The following is a 23,931-nucleotide window of genomic DNA, read 5'->3' as shown; positions in this document are numbered from 1 at the left end:
GAGTGTGCTGAGCAGCTGTGTGGTGTTCTCCTCAGCCTGGAAAGGGTCCGGACAGTGTGGAAAACATCATGTGTGGTTCCAATACCCAAGAAGGGCCAACCAAAAGTCTTGAATGACTGCCATCCAGTGGCCCTGACCTCACACAACATGAAGACTCCAGAGAGGCTGGTCCTGGCTCACCTCCGACCCCTGGTCAGATCAGCTCACCAGTTTGCCTATCAGCAGCACACTGGAGTCAGCGATACTGTCATCTACCTGCTGAACAGAGCCTACTCCCATTTGGATAAACCAAGGCAACACTGTGAGGATCATGTTTTGTTTTGATTTCCCAAGTGCTTTCAACACCATGCAGCCCTAACTGCTGGGGCGGGGGGGGGGGGTCTGTTCAATGCATTGTATCCTGGATAATGGACTACCTGACTGGCAGAAAACCACAGTTTATAAACTGGGGCCCAACAGGGGACTGTATTGGCTTCCTTCCTGCTTACCCTGTGTACCTCGAACTTTAGATACAACACTGAGTCGTGTCATCTACAGAAATTCTCTGATGACTCAGCAATAGTTGGGTGTTTAAAGGGCAGATGAAAGGATGAATACAGGACTCTGGTGGAGGACTGTCAAACGGTGCAAGCTGAATCAGCTGCAGCTTAACATCAGTAAGACAAAGGAGATGGTGCTGAACTTCAGGAAGACCAAGCCTGCACTGCTCCTTGTTACTATTGATGCTGAGGATGTGAATGTAGTGAAGACCTACAAGTACCTGGGGGTGCACCTGGATGACAGACTTGAGTGGAGCACCAACACAGAGGCAGTGTACAAGAAAAGCCAGAGTCACCTCTACTTCTTGAGGAGGCTGAGATCCTTTAAAGTATGCAGGCCTACTTTAAAGGATTATATGTTCCACCAGTCTGTTGTCACCAGTATAACCTTCTATGCAGTGGCGTGCTGCGGCACTGGCATTAACATGGGTGATGCCAACAGGCTCAATAAACTGATTAGAAAGGCTAGCTCTGTTATAGGAGTCAAACTGGGCACACTGGAGGCTGGTGTAGAACAAAGGACCCTACAGAAAATCCTGGCAATTCCGGACAATGTTTTTCATCCTCTGCATGCCACCTTGGCTGAACCGAGGAGCACTTTAAGTAATAGACTAAGACAACCACGCTGCTCCAAAGAGCACTATGCCATTAAGCTCCATAATAAGTCAACCTGCTCAGGAAGGTTGATGACCCCCTCCTGTTAAGGCTATTTGAGGTACCTTATTTGTTATACTTTCTTACTTCTCTTCTGGTATTTGTATACCTGTGCACTTGTAATGGTACCTTGACACTGTAATTTCCTTTGGGATCAATAAAGTATCTATCTATCTAAATGATTGGCTCCTTATTTTAAAGCTATGCCTCCTTGTTGATGAACTTTTCTCTAGTGAAAACATCTCAATATCTACTTTGTGAAGCTCCCTTAGGATCTTAATATTTGAACAAAGTCACACTCCTTCTTCTAAACTTCAAAGAATATAGACTAAAACTGACTCCAGGGTTCGAATCTGTCTTCATATATGTAAATTATCATTCAAGCATTGTGCATTCAGTACTTTTTGCAAATTAAGTTTTATTCTATAAACAAGGAACTGTAACATCATGAGTGTAGATGACAGTTGACTTTTGGGGGTCAGTCATGCTTCCAGATTCTAATGTTGGTTCAATTTGAGAAGGGCCTATGTGGTGTGGAGAATTGAGGAGGATGGGTGGTGGTGTGGGAGAAGAAAATTAAACATCAATGCAAAGCCTCTAGTTCAGCAGGTTGTGCATTCATATCCCAATCAAGAGATGCTGGCACAAAACTGATAATCCAACATAGTATTAAAGGATATTGGAATCCTGTAACATTAAACCAAGGGCTTATTTGCTCTTTCAAGAAAATGTGAAAGATTTCATCGTTCAATTTCAAACAGGAATAGGGTTCTGGGCAACAGAGCACAAGGAACCTTATAGCACAGCACAGCACAGCACAAACTCTTTGGCCCTTGATGTGCTTACCTTTTAACCTACTCTACGATTAATCTAACCCTTCACTCCTATATAGCCTTCCATTTTTTCTCTAAATGTTTATTAAATGTCTCTAATGTGTCTGTCTTTACCAGCACTGCAGCAGCAGCGTGTACCATATACCTACCATTCCCTCTGACATCTCCCCCATCCTTTCCTCAAATCACCTTAAAATTTTGCCATATACAAGCCATTTCCACTCTGGGAAAAAGCCTCTGGCTGTCCACTTGATCTCTGCCTCTTACCATCTTGTACACCTCTATAAAATCACTTCTAATCTTCCTCTGCTTCAAAGAGAAAAGCCCCAGCTCATTCAACCTATTCTTCTAAGACATGCTCACTAATCCAGGCAGAATCCGGAACCCTCTCTAAGGCTTCCTATAATGAGGCAACCAGAACTGAACTCAATATTCCAAACGTGGTCTAACCAGGGCTTTATAGAGCTGCAATAGTACCTCACAGCTCTTGAACTAAACCTCCCAACTAATGAAGGCCAACACACTACATATATTCTTAACAACCCTATCAACTTGTGTGACAACTTTGAGGAGATAATGGACATTTATCCTAAGAAATCTTTATTCCTCCATGCTGCTAAGAATCTTGTCATTAACCCTGTATTCTGCCTTCCAAAGTAAATCACTTCACACTTTTCTGGGCTGAATTCCATCTGTCACCTCTTAGCCCAGTTCTATATCCTGCCAATGTCCTGTTGTAACTTATGACAACTTTCTACAATATGCACATCACAAAACTTTTGTGTCATCTCCAAACTTTCTAACACTCCCTTCCACTTCCTCATCCAAGGGATTTATAAAAATCACAAAGAGCAAGGGACCCAGAACAGATCCCTGCAGAACACCACACAGTTCACTGGCCTCCAGGCAGAATATACTCCATCTACAACTGCCCCTCCGCCTTTTATAGGCAAGCCAATTCAGAATCCATGCGGCCAATTTTCCCTGGATCCCGTGCCAGCTGACCATGGAGAGCCTCATCAAACACCTTACTAAAATCCATATACACCACATCTATTGCTCTAGCTTCATCAATGTGCTCTGTTACATCCTTGAAGAATTCAATCAGACTCATTAATGACTCCTCACAAAGCCATGCTCACAGGATCAGACTAATCTTTTACAAATGATCATTGATCCTGTCTTTAAGAAAATTCTCCCATAATTTGCCCATCACTGAATTAAGACTCATTGATATATAATTACCAGGGTTATCACTACAGCCTTTCATTAACAAAGGAATAACATTTGCCACCCTCTGATCATCTGTGGCTAGTAAGGATGCAAAGATTAATGCCAAAGGCGCAGTAATCTCTTCCCTCGCTTCCCGTGGTAACCTGGGGTATATCTCCCCTGGCCCCATGGGCTTATAGAAACATAGAAACATAGAAAATAGGTGCAGGAGTAGGCCATTCGGCCCTTCGAGCCTGCACCGCCATTTATTATGATCATGGCTGATCATCCAACTCAGAACCCCGCCCCAGCCTTCCCTCCATACCCCCTGATCCCCGTAGCCACAAGGGCTATATCTAACTCCCTCTTAAATATAGCCAATGAACTGGCCTCAACTGTTTCCTGTGGCAGAGAATTCCACAGATTCACCACATTCAGCCAGAGACTCATTCCACTGAGATGCAGCACAGAGCGTCATAGGAAGTCATTCCTGCCTGTGGCCATCAAACTTTACAACTCCTCCCTTGGAGGGTCAGACACCCTGAGCCAATAGGCTGGTCCTGGACTTATTTCATAATTTACTGGCATAATTTACATATTACTATTTATTATTTATGGTGCAACTGTAACGAAAACCAGTTTCCCCCGGGATCAATAAAATATGACTATGACTATAAACTAAAAACAACTGATGCCAAAGCAATGATCACTAGTTAACTACCTCTCAACTGGAACATGACTACTTCTACTCTGCTGGCTGGCCAAACCTATGTCAGTGCTAATGTAACACCCCAAATCCCAGGAGATCTTAGCTTGTGTTACCTCAAGAAGCAGACCCTGAAAATCAAAATACTATATCCTCTGGTTCCCCTTTAACAATGCTCCTAGTTACAACCTGAAAAGATTCCAAATGGCCAAACATAATTTGTCTAGTAAAAAAATCACAATGTACAAGGCAAATAATGCCCAATCATGTTATTCTATTCTAAATGCCCTGCTAAGGCTTTCTTAATAATAGACTTCACACTTTCAAACAACTATCAGACTAAGCAGTCCCCTTTATTCTTAAGCAGTCCTTCATCTTTTGCTGTTTTGCAACTGTGGAGAGTTTAAGTAACTTTAGATCCTAGATTGTTGTAGCCATCCCTTCAAGAAATTAGAATACAAACCAGTATGAACAGAGGTTATTTAGAAGTGTTATAGAGAGAAACATCAGCCCTTTCTTTGGTTCTTCACTATATCTGGGATAATCCTTTGTGAAGCCAGGCACAAAGTATTTGATTAATGTATCAGGCATTTCTTTATTCCCAGTCACAACTTCTGTCTCAGCGTTTAAAGCAACCTTCATTATCATGTCCCTAACATTAACACCGGAGCTCTTATAATATGCTTATATTTTTAGCTGCTTTACACATTTTACATTTTAATTTTTTGGTCATTCTTTTAAGATACTTTAATCTTTAGCCTTACACTCTCACTTTGCAATGACAGAATGAAACAACTTCCAATGGAACTTTTATTCCCCCCCCCATGGAATGTCACTTTATTCAGTGTTTTAATTTTTCTTAAATTTGTGTCACTGCTTACCTTTATTATACTCTTCAATCTAATTATCCAATCTATTCTAACCATTTCATCTTTTAAAGCTATGTAATTACAGTAGTACATTCTTTATCACAAGGCCTATGCAAGTTTCTAAATGGTGCATTACACCATAATTACAATTACCAAATTCCTTGTCCATTAGAAAGGTAAACATTTTATTAATATTTCATGCTTTATTGGATTAAAAAATCAAATTTACTATATTTCAAGTTATATCTTGAATCTGGGCATATTTACCAATCTTCATCTCATGATTTTAACCATATGAATGCAGCTAATTACCTTTATTGTTGAAAAGTTAATCATGTACTTTGCCACTTGATTTACTGCAAGATAATTTTTTTAATGTGATTGGTTACTTTGTCAACTTGATGAGAGCTTGAAACAGTTATGGTATGTTCACAAACTGAAGTGCCTACATCAGTAAAAATGCCTAGTTTGGAAAGTAAAACAAAGTGGCCTCAACATAGTGCATTTAGAGCAACAGACAAAGGTAATGAGATTTGTCAGTAGTGGTAATAATCATAAAGACAGATTTAAGAGCCTCATACATGACTTATGCTACCACATTATTAATGTGCACTGGTTCAGTTTTTCCAAAAGTAAAACTTAACTCAGCTATTCAGGCTAGACATTCCCAGACCTAGTTTTTGATCTGTACTGATCTAATGGACCTTGAGGCAGAAAGGTATGGGAGTCAGTTTGAATGTTGTCTTGAATATTATCCAGTGATTCCCTGCAGCAAAGTGAACACCAAGTCACTGAGTGCAGCATTAGATTTTACTATAATCAGCTTTCTACCATGTCATATTCCAAGCTTGTACCTGAAAAATAGATATTTCAGCAATCACAGCACTAGAATCAGAAGTGAAGAAAATGAAATTCAAGGGCAAGGGGGAAGAAGTTGAAGTTCAATTTCCTGATAATATATCAGTAGCAATGTCATAAAATCTGCAATTGGAGAACAGCAGCATCATGTTTTTTGCACTTTGTTACAAAAATTGTAGTATTCTACTTCTTTTTCCAAGTTAACTGAATGTTCTCATACATTACTGAAATATATCAGATATGAACATGCACACACCTCAATCAGTACTTAATGAACAAAGTATTTGTTATCCTGAGTCTGTATGGGACTACATTTCTACTGATGGATGGAAAACACATTACTTAGCTTTGTTTTGTGCCACTGTTACCATGGACTTCTTTGTTCATTCATCCTACACAAAAATATTATCAATTGCCATCAGAGCTGAGGTTAAAAGTAAAACCTACTGCAACCTACTTGAACTTGGAAGCACCCAGTGAAATCTTACCTCTAAATTGCCATCATTTGTACCCACAGAAATCAAAATTCTGTGATGTTCTAAACTTGGATCACGCATGATTAATTTGAACTTTACCCACTCGTGGTACTTTTCAATATTATGTTAGTATTGATGATATGTTGAGAAAATCAATTACTTCTTATGCAATATTCTTTACTAAGTATTCACCAAGCGCTGACTGAAAACTGCTTTGACTAATTTGACGGTTTCAGTGGACACCATGACAGAATTAAAATATATTTATTTCAGTAAATGCTTTCAGGAAGTATTTAAGAGTGGTGTCTGATTATCATGAACACTATCCACAACCACTCTACCAGCCCTTCATAAGTACATTTGTGTGTACAGTTTGGATGGCACTCAAATTTACAATCAGCATGAGATTAAACTTTTCTTCCTTTATCAAACTGGAAGGCAAGCTCTCCAACTTAAAAAGTAAAAGAGTACACAAGATTGTTATCAAGGTTACCTTTGTCAAAACTATGATTCAAGTCCTATTCGTTATTTGCATAAGAGTCTGGAACATGGTAATTTCTTTTGTTCTCTCAGAAAAATAGTTCCAAAATATTAATTCATCCAAGAGTATTAGCTATTAAGTTGGCTATTCCTTCAACAAAACGTTCAAAATTAACAGAAAAATATGGAAGAAATAGAATCCATCAGTAAATATCTTCACCCTCTGGTTTTCTGATATACCTTGCCAGCAACAAACTTTAGAGATGATCCTGAAAGTAAAGAATTCCAGTATTTGTCAAAGTACTAAAAGAAAATATTCATAAGATCCAGATAAATGAAACCTAACAAATGAATATGTAGGAGTTCCAATATCTCACCGATCTATAGAATCATCACAGATTTCCCACTAAAAGCTAAAAGTAAATCGTTAAAATCTCAATATAGTAAGGTTACTTGATTGATTTTGGGATTCGTGTATCACAGTAATATTTATGACTGTGTGTGAAATGACTAAGTTGTCCTTTAAGCACCAACACTCTCTATTGATCATATACATTAAAAAATGAAAGCCTCATGTTCACACTGACATTTGATGCATATTATAGATATTCCAAACATAGAGATTACTGTAATGACAGAACAGCCTGAAGAAAACTGGAAATCACTGCAGCTACTTCCTAATCTTGCCAATACAGTGAACATAACACTTTTCCAATAATCTGCAGTTAGTAACAATTACATTTTGAGTTCCATGTAGAATCCACAAATTTTTATTTAGTGTATTGCCTAGCTTAGACTTTTGAATTTTACATTATATCTATGGATCAAAGCTGGAGGAAATCAAATATACTGAGAACTTGAAAAAACAAAACCGTTAAAACAGTTTTAAACATTATTTTAAGTACAGCAACACATCACCTAATCAGACTCTAATCTATCTATTTGTCCATCTGTTCTGTGTAAAACAAAATTGTTAAAGTCAAAGTGGTTGTAAATTAGAACCACTTCTAATTTGTGCTGGTAAATTAATATCACCAGCATATGTCATGAAATTTGTTAACTTTGCAGCAGCAGTACAATGCAATACATGATAATATAGAGGAAAAAACATATCTTAGATAATTAAATAAGTGCAAAAAAAAAGCAATGAGGTAGTGTTCATGGTTTCAACATCCTTTCAGAAATCAGATGGCAGAGGGGAAGAAGCTGTTCTTGAATTGTTGAGTGTGTGCCGTAAGGCTTCTGTACCTCCTTCCTGATGGTAATGATGAGAAGAGGGACTGGCCTGGTGGTGCCGGGTCTTTAATGATGGACGCTGCCTCTTTGAAGCATTGCTTCTTGAAGATGCCTTGGATACTAAGCAGGCTAGTGCCCATGATGGAGTTGACTAACTTTACAACTCTCTGCAGCTTACTTCGATCCTGTACAGTAGCCCCCCCCCCCCAATACCAGATGGTGATGCAGCCAGTCAGAATCTGTAGAAATTTGTGTTTTGGGTGACATACCAAATTTCCTCAAACACCTAAATCTAGCCACTGTCTTGCCTTTTTTATAGCTGCACCAATATGTCGGGTCCAGGTTAGGTCCTCAGAGATATTGACACCCAGGAACTCGAAATTGCTCAGTCTTTCTACTTCTGATCCCTCTATGAGGACTGGTATATATTCCCTCATCTTAACTTTTCAGAAGTCTACAATCAGTTCTTTGGTCTTACTGACATTGAGTGCAAGGTTGTTGCTACGACACCACACAAATGGCTGGTATATCTCACTCCTGTACGCCCTCCCATCACCAACTGGCTATCTGCCAACAATGGTTGTATCATCAACAAATTTATAGATGGCATTTCAGCTGTGCCTAGCCACACATGGCTGTATGGAGAGTAGAGCACTGATCTAAGAACACATCCCTGAAATGCGCCAGTGCTGACTGTCAGCAAGGTTATGGTTCTCAGCCGCAGCAGGCTAAAATGAGAATATTTGATGATTTCCATCATTTTCCATGAAAGCTGCTGTTAGGGCTGTCTGTGGTGTTGCCGCCACAGAAGTAGAGATGTTATTTCCAATATGCACAGATTGTGGTCTTCCCGTTAGAAAGCTGAGAATCCAAGTGCAAAGGGAGGTACAGAGGCCCAGGTTCTGGAGCTTCTCAATCAGAACTGTAGGAATGATGGTGTTAAACGCTGAGCTGTAGTCAATAAACAGCATCCTAACATAGGTATTTGTATTGTCCAGGTGATCCAAGGCGGCATGGAATGCCAATGAGATTGCATCTGCGATAGACCTATTGTAGCAATAGGCAAATTGCAGTAGGTACAGGGCCTTGCTAGGACAGGAGTTGATTCTAACCATGACCAACCTCTCAAAGCACTTAATCACCATGGATGTGAGTGCTACTGGATGACAGTAATTAATCAAAAGAAAATACAAGCCTTTGCAATGGAACAAAACAAGGGAGATAATTATTTTGTGGATCAATATGTGAAGAAACTCATTCACTTACAAAATACAGCATATTAAAAAGAGCTGAACCTTCCAATGACTGGCAAAGCACACGCTCACCTGTCTACAATCTTTTCCCTTCGTGCAGATGGCCATAGGTCACAATTTCCTATAGGAAAGCTGGCTCTCAGTTGACTGGTGAGACCAGAAGCAGAGATACCTTGCGTTGCCTTGAGCTCACCTGTCAGTTGACAGCCAGCATTTCAGTGGGAGACATTGCTCCAAAATGGTCTTAACAGCACATTCCAGACTAATATTTAAAACTGTTATTGAGTTTAAATGTTTGTGATAAACATTGAGATTAATAAGCATGCAACAACTCAAGAACTATAATTAATTCATTTCAATAATTTTGAAGAAATAAACAACATAATAGTAGAACAACTAAAACATTTAAGTCTATTTAAAATCAACTCAATAAAACCAAATAAGCAGGAAGTCAACTTGTACTTGCAGCCATTTCTTCCCATTGAAAGCAATGGGCCTGTTGGACTTAGGAAAGGTGTCTAGAATTGTTGAACAGCAGAGCAGAAGGCAGGATTTCAGTCTAAATTCAGAGTTCTGTTTTTCTAACCAGCGTCAAGTAGAAATGCCAGATTTAAAATGAAATATTCACACCCACTATCTTCTTATTTTTTCATCATGCTACAGGCAGATCATCATGACGCTCTCACAGCCAAGGAGCAACAAAACATTTACTTTCAGTATGATGAATTGTAATATTTTACCAGTCTTTCAAAATGGTTTTTGTCTGTTTTGCCTCAAACACCTTGAGAGAGAAATTTGTTCCCAGCGGATTCCCACATCTCCCCCTTTCATTTAATTTCAACAATTCATACAATACACAACTTCATTATAGTCCATGTAATCCACCAGCTGTGATTGAAAAAAAAGCTTTGGAAAATTATAAATAACAAGAGTTGTGGAAAAGTACTAGAGGAAGGAAAATACTGCATCTGTCATCAAAATGACAAATTATAGATCAATTAATTCAACTTTTTTCATGTAGAGGTAAATCAACAATTCAAATTAACTTTGTAGACCACTCAAATGGTCTGATTACATTGAATTTCAGAAGGCATGCATTATAAATGATACCAGAAGGATGAATGACAAATATAAAACCAGAACACAGTTTCAAAATAAAATACACCTGCAAGACAAAAGTACACATTAAAAACCCAGGTTTTTCATACAAAGCTTGTAAAATAAATTTACAAGACAAAAGCCTGAGAATCAATAAATAGTTGGGATGCTGGAGAGGTTTTTTTTTGAAGTATGTACTGTGTGGGTCATAAATCACCATCTGCATTTGCATTTCTTTTATAACATTTACACACAACTAGAACCATAAGTAATATTTCCAACTTTTCAAGTTTATTTTAATCCTGCTTTTCTTACAAGCTTTCTTCCTTATAACAGGATGAAACTTTCTTGAGGTGCAGCTCCACAACATCTCGGATGGCTTATCCTTATTTGTATTCTACTTGTGATCATAAGACTGTCTGTAGGCTACTTAAACACAATAGACACCTAGCCTATTCCTACCTCCACATCATGAGCATACACATGTATTTTAATCGAAAATTGTCTAAATAAATCATATAACCTAGCCAACTTCCCTTTTAATCCAGGATATTAAAAGCAATTGTTTCTTCATTAACACCAGACTAAATAAAATCAGGTAGAATATAACCTATTCATTTTTTATGCAGACACGAGAAATTCTTTAATGATTCCCAAATGAGCAGTACCTCTTATGCACTGTTTGAAGGGAATAATAAAGCTACACCAATGCCAGTCCATGCAATATCTGTGACCGTTATATCTGCCTCAGAGGCCAACATCAGAACATCTTTCAAGAGGGCACTGAAAACCTGTGCCTAGCAAAGGGCGAGAGTATTCAAGGACATCTTCAATCTCTCACTGCTGCAGTCAGGGGTCCCTCCTTTTTCAAAAAGGCTTCAATCATACCAGTGCCCAAGAAGAGCTGGGTGAGCTGCCTCAGTTGCACCTACATATAATGTGTTGAAGTGCTTTGAGATGTTGATCATGGCTAGAATTAACACCTGCCAAAGCAAGGAGCCGGACCTGCTGCAATCTGCGTACTACCACAATAGGTCTACAGTAGATGTAATCTCACTGGGTCTACACTCGGACTTGGATGACTTCAACAGCAGCGTCTATATCAGGCTGCAGTGATGAGGGTCCATCCTCAAGGACGCCCACCACACAGGCCATGCGCTCTACTCACTGTTGCCATCAGGAAGAAGGTACAGGAGCCTCAGGAGCCACACCACCAGGTTAAGGAATATTTATTACCCCTCAACCATCAGGCTCTTGAAACAGAGGGAATAATTTCACTTGTCCCATCACTGAACTGTTTCTATAGGAAGAGGTGCAGTCGACGTTTCAGGCCGAGATCCTTCGTCAGGACTAACAGATGCTGCCTGGCCTGCTGCGTTCACCAGCAACTTTGATGTGTGTTGCTTGAATTTCCAGCATCTGCAGAATTCCTGTTGTTTGACTGAACTGTTTCCACAGTTTCAAGGACCCTTCATCTCCTGAACTCTATTCGTTGTTTATTTATCATATTTTCCCTTTTTGTACTTGCACAGCTTGTTGTTGTTTGCATGTTGGTTGTTTTTCTGTCCTACTGGGTGCAGTCTTTCATTGCGTTTCTTGAATTTTCTGTGTATGCGCACAAGAAAATGAATCTCAGGGTGACATATATGTTCTTTGATAATAAATTTATTTGTACTTTGCTTATTGATTACAACTCAGCATTCAACAGAATCATCTCCTCAGTACTAATAAATAAGCCTCAACTCCTAGGCTAGGCCTCTGCGCCTCCCTCTGCAACTGGATCCTTGACTTCCTAATTGGTAGTCCACAGTCAATGCAACATCTCCTCCTCACCGGCACACCTCAAGGATGTGTGCTTAGCCCACTGCTCTAATCTCTCTATACCCATGACTGTGTGGCTAGGCACAGCGTAAACACCATCTATAAATTTGCTGACATCACAACTGTTGTCGGCAGAATCTCAGATGGTGATAAGGTGGTGTCCAGGATTGAGACAGATCAGCTGGTTGAGTTGTGATGCAACAACAACCCTGCACTCCACATCAGGAAGACCAAGAAATTGATTGCAAACTTCAGGAAGGGGGAGTTGAAGGCTCACACACCAGTCCTCATCAAGGGATCAGCAGTGGAAAGAGTGAGTGGTTTCAAGATCCTTGATGTCAACACCTCTGAAGATCTATCCTCAGCCCAACATATTGATACAATCATGTAAACAGCATGTCAGTGGCTATATTTCATTAGGTGTTTGAGATTTTGATGTCACCAGCAAGTATATCATGGAGAGCAGTCTAACTGGTGGCATCACTGCCTGCAATGGCTGGGCCACTGCACTATAGCAGAAAAAGCTGCAAAAAGTTGCAAACTCAGCCAGTTTCATCATGGGCAGCAGCCTCCCTACTATCGAGGACAGCTTCAAAAGGCAGCATCCACCAGTAAGAACACCCACCACCCAGGATGCCCTCTTCTCATCACCACCATCAGAGAGGAGGTACAGATGCCTCCATGTTTCAGATTTCTGAATGGACAATGAACCCATGAACACTACCTCACTATTTTTGCTCTCTTTTTGCACTACATGTATTTTTATATATATTTTTATAGTATATAGTTACAGTATATTTTGTGTTGTACTGCCCTTCTGTCACAAAACAACAAATTTCACAATATACGTACATCAGTGATAATAAACCTGATTCTGATTCTTGTCTAAATGAAGTGTCTCAACCCCATAATGTCAACTGTCCATTTCCCTCAACAGCTACAGCCTGTTTCTCCAGCAACCTATTTACTTTTCAGTTCACTCTCATCATCGGCTGATCCACTGGGGAACATTCTTTATGGGCCTTCTCTTTGTAAAGAATTATGCAGCAAATCTGGAAAGACTCAATAAATGTGGAAGAGGTTGAAAGAAAGATAAATTCAAATAGCTATGTGGAATAAAATTCTTAAAAACAAGCACTATGGTAACATTTTTCTTTAACAAAGAGCTTGAATTACATTTGAAACAGTAAGAAAACCATAATAAATCTAACATTTTCACATCACAGGCACAATGGACCAAATGGTTGTTTTGCACTGTAGAATATGTTTCTGAAAAGATCAATGGCAACTTTCTATTTAAAAATTCTGAAAGCTATATAAACCAAAAGAAGTGCTTAGATATAAGAAAATACTGTCTTTTTTCTTTTTCCATTTTAAGCAACATAGGTTTGCCTTTTGCCAATGATTTTCATGAAAAAAAATTACTCAACCAGTATTGCCCATCTTCAATTGAGCTGTGATGATGCTGCCTCTTTAAACTTGTAAAAGCTGTCTCCCAAAGGATCTCTTTTTGTGCTGTCAGTGACAGTACTCCCAATATTACATTAGCTCTTAGTGGTAGTAGTTGTGGAACTGAATGGTGCTACCAAAGTAGTTCTACCGAGTAGTTGCAATGCATTTTGTAGAGGCTGCGATGTTTTCATGGAAGCAATTAATATTTAGGCTGGTACACAGAGCGTCAGTTACACAGGCTGGTGCTTCCTGAGTATTGTCACAATTGCACCAAGTGTAATATAGTCTATTACACTTCTGACAAGCTTTGTGAATGGTAAAGAGGGGGTGGGAGGGGAATTGGAACTGGGTGACTCCTCAGGATCTCCAAAATTTGCTATGGACTTACAACAATGGTACAGGTGTCCCCCGCTTTTCAAACGTTCGCTTTACAAAACCTCACTGTTACGAAAGATCTACATTAGTACCCTGTTTTTGCTTTCAGAAGGTGTTTTCACTGTTACGACAAAAGCAGCACGCGATAAAAGGCAGCACGTGCCCCAAACAGCCGCTCTCCCCCGGATTCGGAACGGCATTCTTGCCGGCATTGCTTAAACACATGCCTGTGAGCAGTCTTTGCAAGATGAGTTCTAAGGTATCGGAAAAGCCTAAAAGAGCTCGTAAGGGTGTTACACTTAGTGTAAAACTAGACATAATCATGCGTTTCGATCACGGTGAACAAAGTAAGGACAAAGTGAGTTTGGCTTGTGAAAGCTGACGAAGATGATGTTGAAGAGGTTTTGGCATCCCATGACCAAAAACTGATAGATGAAGAGCTGATGCAATTTGGAAGAGGAAAGGTTAACAATCGTAACCAAATGAGTAATGATAAAGTACGACTTTAATTTTGAAAGGGTACGTCGGTTTAGGGGATATTTGCAGGATGGTTTGAGTGCTTACAAAGAACTGTATGATAGAAAAATGCGCGAGGCTCAGCAGTCAAGCAAGCCTTCCACATCAGCCACAGCAGACAACGAAACTTGACCTTCGACATCGAGGCGGGCAGTCATAGGAAAAGATGAGCTGCCTGATCTAATGGACCCCAGTGTCCCACCACCCCAACACCCAGGCCGCGAATTGCAATCGGCAATCGGCACTGATCTGGGCCGACAATTACGTGCCAGACGGCACCTAATTAATTAGCATGTTTATTTCCGCTTTTTTCTTAAAGATGTGCTGTGTGCCTCCCGGCTACTGCAGCATGCTTCGTGGATTGGTATCGGTTCATTGCCCGGAGGGTGGGGGCCACTGCAGCACCCCAACTCCGACAAGTCTAACACTCACTCCATCATCAGTGTGCTCCGCGCTTCCCCATTTCCGGTAAGTGATACTACACTGTACATACATTATTTCTACTTTATATCGGCTGTGTATTTTTATGTGTTATTTGGTGTGATTTGGCAGCTTCATAGTTTAAAGTTTACTGGAGAGCGCTTGTACCGTGTTTTTGCTGACGGCGCTTGTGTGAGATTTTCGCTACGGAGAACAGTTCAGGCAATGATTGTGGAAAAGTATTTCTACTTTATATAGGCTGTGTATTTATCATATCATTCCTGCTTTTACTATATGTTACTGTTATTTTAGGTTTTATGTGCTATTTGGCATGATTTGGTAGGTTATTTTTGGGTCTGCGAACGCTCACAAAGTTTTCCCATATAAATAAATGGTAATTGCTTCTTTGCTTTACGACATTCCGGCTTACGAACCATTTCATAGGAACGCTCTACCTTCGGATGGCAGGGGAAACCTGTATTTGTATGGTTGGTCAAGTTAAATCTGGTCCAATGGCGATCCCCAGAACTGGAATTCAGCCAACAATGCATGATTGCCAAGAGTAGGTGGCTGGACTCCCTCTGGTTGGTAGTGGCTGCTACCTAATTCATGCATAATGAAAATATTGCTAAATCAGGCCATGCCTTAATGACCAAGTCCTGATGAAGGGTATTGGCCCGCAACATTGATTCTTTGTTCCTCTCCATAGATGCTGTCTGACCTGCTGTGTTCCTCTAGCATCTTGTGTGTGTTACCCTGGATTTCAGGCATCTGCTAAACCTTGTGTGTTTATCCCTTAATGTTGTAAGATCGTGTTGCATGCAGACATGGGCTGTTTCATTTTTCTGAGGATATATGAATGGAATTGTATTTCCTCCACTCATCAGTGATCAATCTGACTTTCATCTCCATAACTGATAGAAAGTCATTGATGAAGCAGCTGAATATGGTTAGGACATGGACCAAGCCTTGAGGAAATCCAGCAAATAGAGATATCCCATTGACTTTAATTTTACCAGTGCCTTTCGATGCCAGAGTCAAATACTGCACTAATATGAAGAGCACCAATTCACATTTCACCTCTGAAATTCAGCTCTCTTATCCTTGTTGCAATTAAGAGCACAATGAGGTTTGGAGCCAAAAAGCCTTACAAGATTCAATGAGCACTGAAGAATGTGTTACTGGTAAGTTCATGACAACAGTATTGTGGAACCAATAATACATTCTATCACTTTGCTGATCATTGTGAGAAAATGAACAGAAATGCATTTGGATGTATTGACTTTGTTCTGTTTTTGTGGACAGGGCATACCAAGGTAATTTTTCACACTGTTGAGTAACAGTGATAACTGAATTGGACAAGTTCAAAAAGCAAAATATGCTAGAAATACTCACTCCATAGAGTGTGTGACCTGTTGAGCATTTCCAGAATTCTATTTGTATTTCAGAATCCCAGTACTGTATTTGCTAACTTTTTCCCCTAGAACTTTGGCAAACTTCTCTATGTGTCCTGAAGAGTGTATTAACTGGCTGAAATGTGCCCTGTATGGAAGCACCAATGCCTTTGAATGGAAAATCCCACAAAAGATAGTGGGTTCGGCCCTGTACATCAAGAGTAAAGCCCTCCCAATCACTGAGCACATCTACATGAAATGCTGCTGTAGGAAAGTAGCATCCCTCATCAGAGATCCCCACCACCCAGATCATGGTCTCTTCTTGCTACTGACATCAGGTAGAAGGTACAAGAGCCTCAGGACTCGCACCACCAGGTTCAAGAACAGTTACTACCCCTCAACCGTCATGGTCTTAAATAAAAGGGGTTAACTACACTCACTTGCCCCATTATTGAAATGTTCCCACAACCAATGACCTCACTTGAAGGACTTGTTATCTCACATTCTCATTACTTATTGCTTTTTTTTATTTATATTTACATTTGCAGTTTGTCTTCTGCACTCTGGTTGATCTTTCATTGATCTTGTTATAGTTACTATTCTATACATTTACTGAGTATGCCCACAGGAAAATGAATCTCAGGGTTGTACATGGTGACATACATGTACTTTGATAATAAAATTTACTTTGAACTTTGAAGTATTTAATAGTAAGTAGTCTAGTCTCATTACCTTGGCTGAATACTGTGTTCTCAGCCATTTCTTGAGTGAAGCAAATTGGCTGAGGAATGGCCTCTATGACAAGTATCACAGAAGGAAGCCAACCTACAACACCCACCAAATGCCACTGGCTAATTAAGGATGCGTGCTTGCCTTTAGGAAATAAAATGTAACAGATCCAAAATCTGGGGAAATGATCCAAATTCATCCAGTTGGGTAATCATCATTGCATGATTTCAATAATGGAAAACCCAACTGAGTTCATTCAGCGCACTGATACTCAAGTGAGTATTCCACTCCAATTGCTACTGCGATTTTTAGACAAAGCATCACAGCATTCTGTACCAGTTCAAATATGTGCCTCTCAAATTTTTCAACTAATTCAAAACTCAGAAACTCAATAAGCTGTTGATCTGCCTCCACAGACACAGTCTGTCCTGCTTGGTAATTCCAACATTTTATATTCTTATTTCAGGAATATAAGAGGTAGCTCTTCAGCTGCAGCATAAAAACGACAGTGATTACCCATGCAGCAGTAAGTGCGCAGGAAGCAGGTTCTGTGTTCTTAGAGACATATTTCGTGCGGATCTCATAGAACTGCCCAGCAATAAATATGAATAAATTATACGGATCTTGTTCTCTTGAGCATGAATGGAAGGAGGGTTTACTAGTTGGCATTAAAATGTACACACAAGCAGAGTCTGGATTCCCTTTAACACACACACACTCGGCCGATTCCCGTAAACATACACCGTAGGCTGGCCAAAGAGGATCTTAATAATCGAGCCGTGCCCTTTTGTCCTGAGGGGGCCATCCGAGCACGTCAGTCCGGAGAGAGACGCAGCTGGCGACCCGGAACCGAGGGCCGAGGTTCATCGGTCGGCCAGGCCTCGCAGATGCTGCAATGAAGCATCCCTCCTGTCCGTGCCACCATCGGCCTGGGCACACAGCTGCGAAACGGGTAACCGTAATACCTTGAGCGTTGAGGTCGCCTCTTGGCTGAGGGGAATCCGTCGCCGCCTCCCCGCCTCAGGCTCGCGCGGTCCAACGCGACGCCATCCAGCTCCTGCTGCGATCGCGACGTCATCTCCGCGCGACAGCTTTCCCACGGCCGCGCATGCGCTGGCTGGTGAATGGCGCTCCGTCCACGGCGGAAAAGCCAAGCTACGCGGAGCGTCGATCAAAAACAAAGGGTTAGATATATTTTAACAGAAACATTTTTTTAAATGCCAGGTCAGGCTGAGTCAAAAGTTTGGTTGACGAGTTTTCATTAGGACCTGTTGAAAAGGAACTTCGAAAAAACGGAAAGAAGTTAAATATTTCAGGTCGATATGATAAGTTTTAATATACAAATTGAGAGGGAGAAGGGAAGATCGGAAGTGTCAGTATTACTGTTGAACAAAGGGGACTATGGACCCATGAGGGAGGAGCTGGCAAAGTTGACTGGAAAGATACCCTAGCAGGGTTGGCAATGGAACAACAATGGCAGGTATTTCTGGGAATAATACAGAAGGTGCAGGATCAGTTCATTCCAAAGAGGAAGAAAGATTCTAAGGGGAGTAAGGGGCGACCGTGGATGACGAGGAAGTCAAGGATAGTATAAAAATACAAGAGAGGGGGTATAACGTAACAAGGATGAGTGGGAAGCCAGACGATTGGGATACTCTAAGGAGCAACAGAGGATAACTAAAAAGGCAATAGGGGGGGGGGGCAGATGAGGTACGAAGGTAAGCTAGCCAAGAACAAAAAGGAGGATAGTAAAAACTTCTTTAGGTATGTGAAGAGGAAAAAAATAGTTAAGACCAAAGTTGGGCCCTTGAAGACAGAAACGGGTGAAATTATTATGGGGAACAAGGAAATGGCAGACGAGCTGAACAGGTACTTTGGATCTGCCTTCACTAGGAAAGACACAAACAATCTCCCAGATGTAATAGTGGCCAGAGGACCTAGGGTAACAGAGGAACTGAAGGAAATTCACATCAGGCAGAAAATGGTGCTGGGTAAACTGATGGGACTGAAGGCTGATAAATCCCCAGGGCCTGATGGTCTGCATCCCAGGGCACTTAAGGAGGTGGCTCTAGAAATCGTGGACGCATTGGTAATCATTTTCCAATGTTCTATAGATTCAGGATCAGTTCCTGCAGATTAGAGGGTAGCTAATGTTATCCCACTTTTTAAGAAAGGAGGGAGAGAGAAAACAGGCAATTATAGACCAGTTAGTCTGACATCTGTGGTGGGGAAGATGCTGGAATCAATTATAAAAGATGAAATAGCAGCATATTTGGATAGCAGTGGCAGGATAAGTCCGAGTCAGCATGGATTTACGAAGGGGAAATCATGCTTGACTAATCTGGAATTTTCTGAGAATGTAACTATTGAAATGGACATGGGAAAGCCCGTGGATGTAGTGTACCTGGACTTTCAGAATGCCTTTGATAAGGTCCCACATAGGGGTTTAGTGTGCAAAATCAGAGCAAATGGTATTGGGGGTAGGGTACTGACATGGATAGAAAATTGGTTGGCAGACAGGAAACAAAGAGTAGGGATTAATGGGTCCTTTTCAGAATGGCAGGCAGTGACTAGTGGGGTACCACAAAGGTCGGTGCTGGTACCGCAGCTATTTACAATATACATAAATGATTTAGATGAAGGGATTAAAAATAACATTAGCAAATTTGCAGATGACACAAAGCTGGGTGGCAGTGTGAAATGTGAGGAGGATGTTATGAGAATCCAGGGTGACTTGGACAGGTTGGGTGAGTGGGCAGATGCAGTTTAATGTGGATAAATGTGAGGTTATCCACTTTGGTGGCAAGAACAGGAAGGCAGATTACTATTTGAATGGTGTCAAGTTAGGAAAAGGGGAAGTACAATGAGATCTAGGTGTCCTTGTTCATCAGTCACTAAAAGTAAACATGCAGGTACAGCAGGCAGTGAAGAAAGGTAATGGCATGTTGGCCTTGTTGAGTATAGGAGTAAAGAGGTCCTTCTGCAGTTGTACAGGGCCCTGGTGAGACCACACCTGGAGTATTGTGTACAGTTTTGGTCTCCAAATTTGAGGAAGGACATTCTAGAGAGGGAGTGCAGCGTAGGTTCACGAAGTTATTTCCCGGGATGGCAGGACTGTCATATGTTGGAAGATTGGAGCTTCTGGGGTTGTATACACTGGAATTTAGAAGGATGAGAGGGGATATGATTGAAACATATAAGATTATTAAGGGATTGGACAAATGTTACATACCTCAAGGAGATCTTGTGAGAATGATGTAATGGTCTTTTGGAGGTCACCTGATGTAATTTTCCCGCCCATGTGAGGTCAGGTGATGACATGTTCACCACAGGTATAAAAGGGAAGATCTCTGGTGACTCAGTTAGTTTTCCAGCTAGAATGTTCGTCATTGTCTCCGTTCCCGTTGCGTATTTGTTTTATGATGCAGTTTCATTTTTAAAACGAAGTTTTACATTCTGTTGTAAGGTACAATAGTGCTGGATTGGCAGTTTACCCATTTCTGCCAGATTTGATTTACCTTTTCAGTTGTATTGGAGAGTGAAGACTTTATTGAAGTACAGGACCTGAAGGATTAAGAGAAGTTGGTATCGTTCGGCAGTTTAATAAAGGAGCGACCTTATTGAGTCTTCGTTGAAGAAGTAGCGACCTGCATCGAAGATAACTCCTGCCGAAACAGCAAGGTAGTTCATGCAGGATTTGCTCTCTAGAAATTAAGGTCAGTTGTTTTAAGCCGTGTATTTCCTTCATAGTGAATCCTTTGGACAGAACCAGCAGGAAAGTCGCGTCTATGAAGAAATCCTTCTCCAGGGAAGTCTCTCCCAAATGAATGTATAAATCTGTTGGACTTTCGAATTTACTATTTTAAGAACTGTATTTGACTTTACCGCTTTAAGAACTGTTTTCGCATTTACTTCTTTAAGAACCAGTACCGAATGACAATTTTGTTGATGGCTGCATAGCGGTTAACTTCCGGTTGAGGTTTTCATTTGTTTTTATTGTTTATCCGTGTTTAATAAATGTTTGGTTGTTTTTATATAACCTGATTCGATTAATATTCATTGTTGCCGGTTACGTAACACAGGCTAGAGGCAGGAAACATGTTCCCGATGTTGGGGGAGTCCAGAACAAGAGGCCACAGTTTAAGAATAAGGGGTAGACAATTTAGAACGGAGTTGAGGAAAAACTTTTTCACACAGAGGGTTGTGGTTCTGTGGAATGCTCTGCCTCAGAAGGCAGTGGAGGCCAATTCTCCGGATTCTTTCAAGAAAGAATTAGATAGAGCTCAAAGATAGCGGAGTGAAGGGATGTGGAGAGAAGGAAGGAAAAAGGTACTGATTGTGGATGATCAGCTATGATCACAGTGAATGGCGATGCTGGCTCGAAGGACTGAATGGCCTACTCCTGCACCTATTGTCTATTGTCGAAGGTTCAGAAATGGGAAGGAGAGGGTATAATTTAGTATTAAGTTAGTGGTAGTTGGGGGATAAAGGGAATATCACTGTTTGGGTAAAGCTATGGGAAGCCAGGAGAAGAAATTGCAGAGGTCATTGGGTTGATGAGTTAATGGAGATTGGACTTACCTACCAGGTCATTTTCTGTTACTGAAGGGAAAAGAAAAATGAATTAATATTACAGATGGTTTGATCTTTATTGTGTTACGTACCCCATAACTGGGTTGCCAAACCAGCAGAAATGGAACACGTGTTGGAGTCTGTGATTACTAGGAACTAATAAAGTTTTATTAAAGAAATAAGTAATACAGTACACTAATCGCAAGGATATAAATGTAACAGGTTTGCAATGATAATACACACATATACACAGAAATAGGGTAACAGGAATCAACCAAACTCTATCGCAGTCTAGGGGTAAAATGATCAGTCTTTAAGTGAAGCAGAGTTCAGTTCAGTCTAGTGCAGTTTGAAGTAATCGCTGTTGCTGTACCATTGGGGAGAGAGAGAGAGAGAGATGCAGTTGGTTTCGGGCAGACCTTTTGATGTCTTCTGATCCCGCTGAGGTCACCGACTGTGACCCCTCCGTTCCAGATACGATCATTCTTCCGCGGTGAATCCGGCACCCGGGCAAGGGCGGACGCACACTCCAGGTTCCCACCAATCGTACCTTTACACCCTGTGAGCCTCTGACCGATTCCCGCGAACCGGTCCTCCAAACTCTCACCACCTTGTGGGGCACACTACTCTTTCCACGGTCTCGTGGCGTGTATGTCTCGTGCCTTAGCAAACCTGCTATTTTTATCCCCCTGCTGGGGTATCACCTGTCCATCAAACTTCAAACAGTTCAGGTTCAAAGCAAACGGCCTGTCGCAGATGCCAGCATCAGAATTGCGTTTCTTTCTCATTAATCTCTCTCTTCTCTCTTATTAGCATTTTGAATGTTTCTCCATTGTCTTCCGTTATCTCTCTCATTAGCATCATCCGTCCTGCAGCTCTGCCTGGCGTCACACATGACAACTCATCTTCCACCCCATCAGCCTACACATTCAATGGATAATGTGTGATATTTTTGGGATGTTCAATGAGATTCCATCTTCACTAACCACTCTGCTTTCTACACTTTCCCATGCAACCACAAGACATGTCACATCTACACTGTTACAATAAAGTGCAATGCAGCTCTCCAGACTCAGTATCGAATTTCACTATTGTCATGTGTGACGCCAGGCAGAGCTGCAGGACGGGTGAAATTCGATACTGAGTCTGGAGAGCTGCATTGCACTTTATTGTAACAGTGTAGATGTAGATCAGAAGTGCGGGGTTCACAAACAAGAAAAAATCTGTAGATGCTGGAAATTTGAGCAACACACACAAAATGCTGGAGTAACTCAGCCGGTCAGGTAGCATCTAGGAAAAAAATACAGTCGACGTTTTGGGCCGAGACCCTTCGGCAGGACAGTGAGTGTGAGGTTCACATCAATCAAATTGTCACAGACGTAATTTTGCATTTTAACAAGTGTATTTGAGGGGCAAACTTGCAAACACATTGTGGACAGGATTGATCACCTGTACATATAGGTCATACTCCTTTGAAGGTTATATTTAGATTCAACTAGAGTTTACATAACCCTGTTTAAGGATAAAAGTGGTAATGGTTTAAGGGGGGGCAGTAGTATGTCTTTTGTAGTTTTTGCTCTTTATTTTTATAATACAGTATACAGTAACTGTACTGTCTTCTTTACCCTTAGTATTTTTATTCAAGCATTTAAAGTACATTTATTATCAAAGTATGTTTGCAGTATACAACCCTGAGATTCATCTTCCCACAGACAGCCACAAAACAAGGAAAATCATGGAACCCTTTCAAAGAAAAACACCAAGCCCTCAATATGCGAAAAACAATTTGCACAAACTGCAAAGAAAAGGAGCAAAAACACAGAATATGAAACACCAACCCACAAAGTCATCAATAGAGTCCAGGCATATTCATTTCAGCTCAGTTCAGTTCAATATCGATCGTGCTAGTTTTGTAGTGTTTTTAAATACTGTTCCTCTGAGAGACATGACAATTCTTACCCCAACTAAAGAAGTTCAGGCCACATTCACAACTGGTAAGAGAGGGCAGGTGTGAGGGCTCCTTGCCTACAGCCTATTGTCTATGCTAGTTCTATGTAAGAACAATTGAGCTAGTCCTACTCCTTGCCCTCTCCCCATTGCTCTATAAATCCTTTCCTTTCACGTATTCATTTGCTTCCACTACTACTCTTGGCAGTATTACTTTGCTGTTCTGAAAAATATTGTCTCTTTTTTTTAGTATTTACCAGTCACCTTCTTTCTCTTTTAACCCCTCAGAAACAAAAAGGCATCATTTAGCCCATGGGTTCTACATCAGCACCTACACGAACAATCACACCAGTACTATTCCCTCTCTCCTTATTTACCTGTAACCCTGTAACCGATTCTTATAGTGAACCATAGAGTGCAGAAACTGCCGAGTCTGCGTCAACCATCAATTTCAGCAATTCTAAATTAATCTCTTTTTATTTTCCCAAGTT

The 23,931-nt window shown here is 40.8% G+C and overlaps 1 protein-coding gene across 1 annotated transcript in view; it reads right to left on the bottom strand.

Annotated features, from left to right (window-relative positions):
* Positions 1-21,514, bottom strand: part of zc3h13 (zinc finger CCCH-type containing 13) — a 134,864-nt gene extending 113,350 nt beyond the window's left edge. The window contains exons 1-2 of the mRNA XM_063052533.1: positions 21,507-21,514; positions 17,887-18,076 (exon numbers count right to left, since the gene is read on the bottom strand). Of these exons, the coding sequence (XP_062908603.1) occupies positions 17,887-18,076; positions 21,507-21,514 (198 nt within the window). The remainder of the gene's footprint in view (positions 1-17,886; positions 18,077-21,506) is intronic.
* Between the last annotated feature and the right edge of the window lie 2,417 nt (positions 21,515-23,931).

Source organism: Mobula hypostoma, chromosome 6 (genome assembly GCF_963921235.1).
Source record: "Mobula hypostoma chromosome 6, sMobHyp1.1, whole genome shotgun sequence".
Lineage (NCBI taxonomy): Eukaryota > Metazoa > Chordata > Chondrichthyes > Myliobatiformes > Myliobatidae > Mobula > Mobula hypostoma.
The sequence above is the reverse complement of the archived record's forward strand: the minus strand, read 5'-3'. Positions and strand labels throughout refer to the sequence as shown.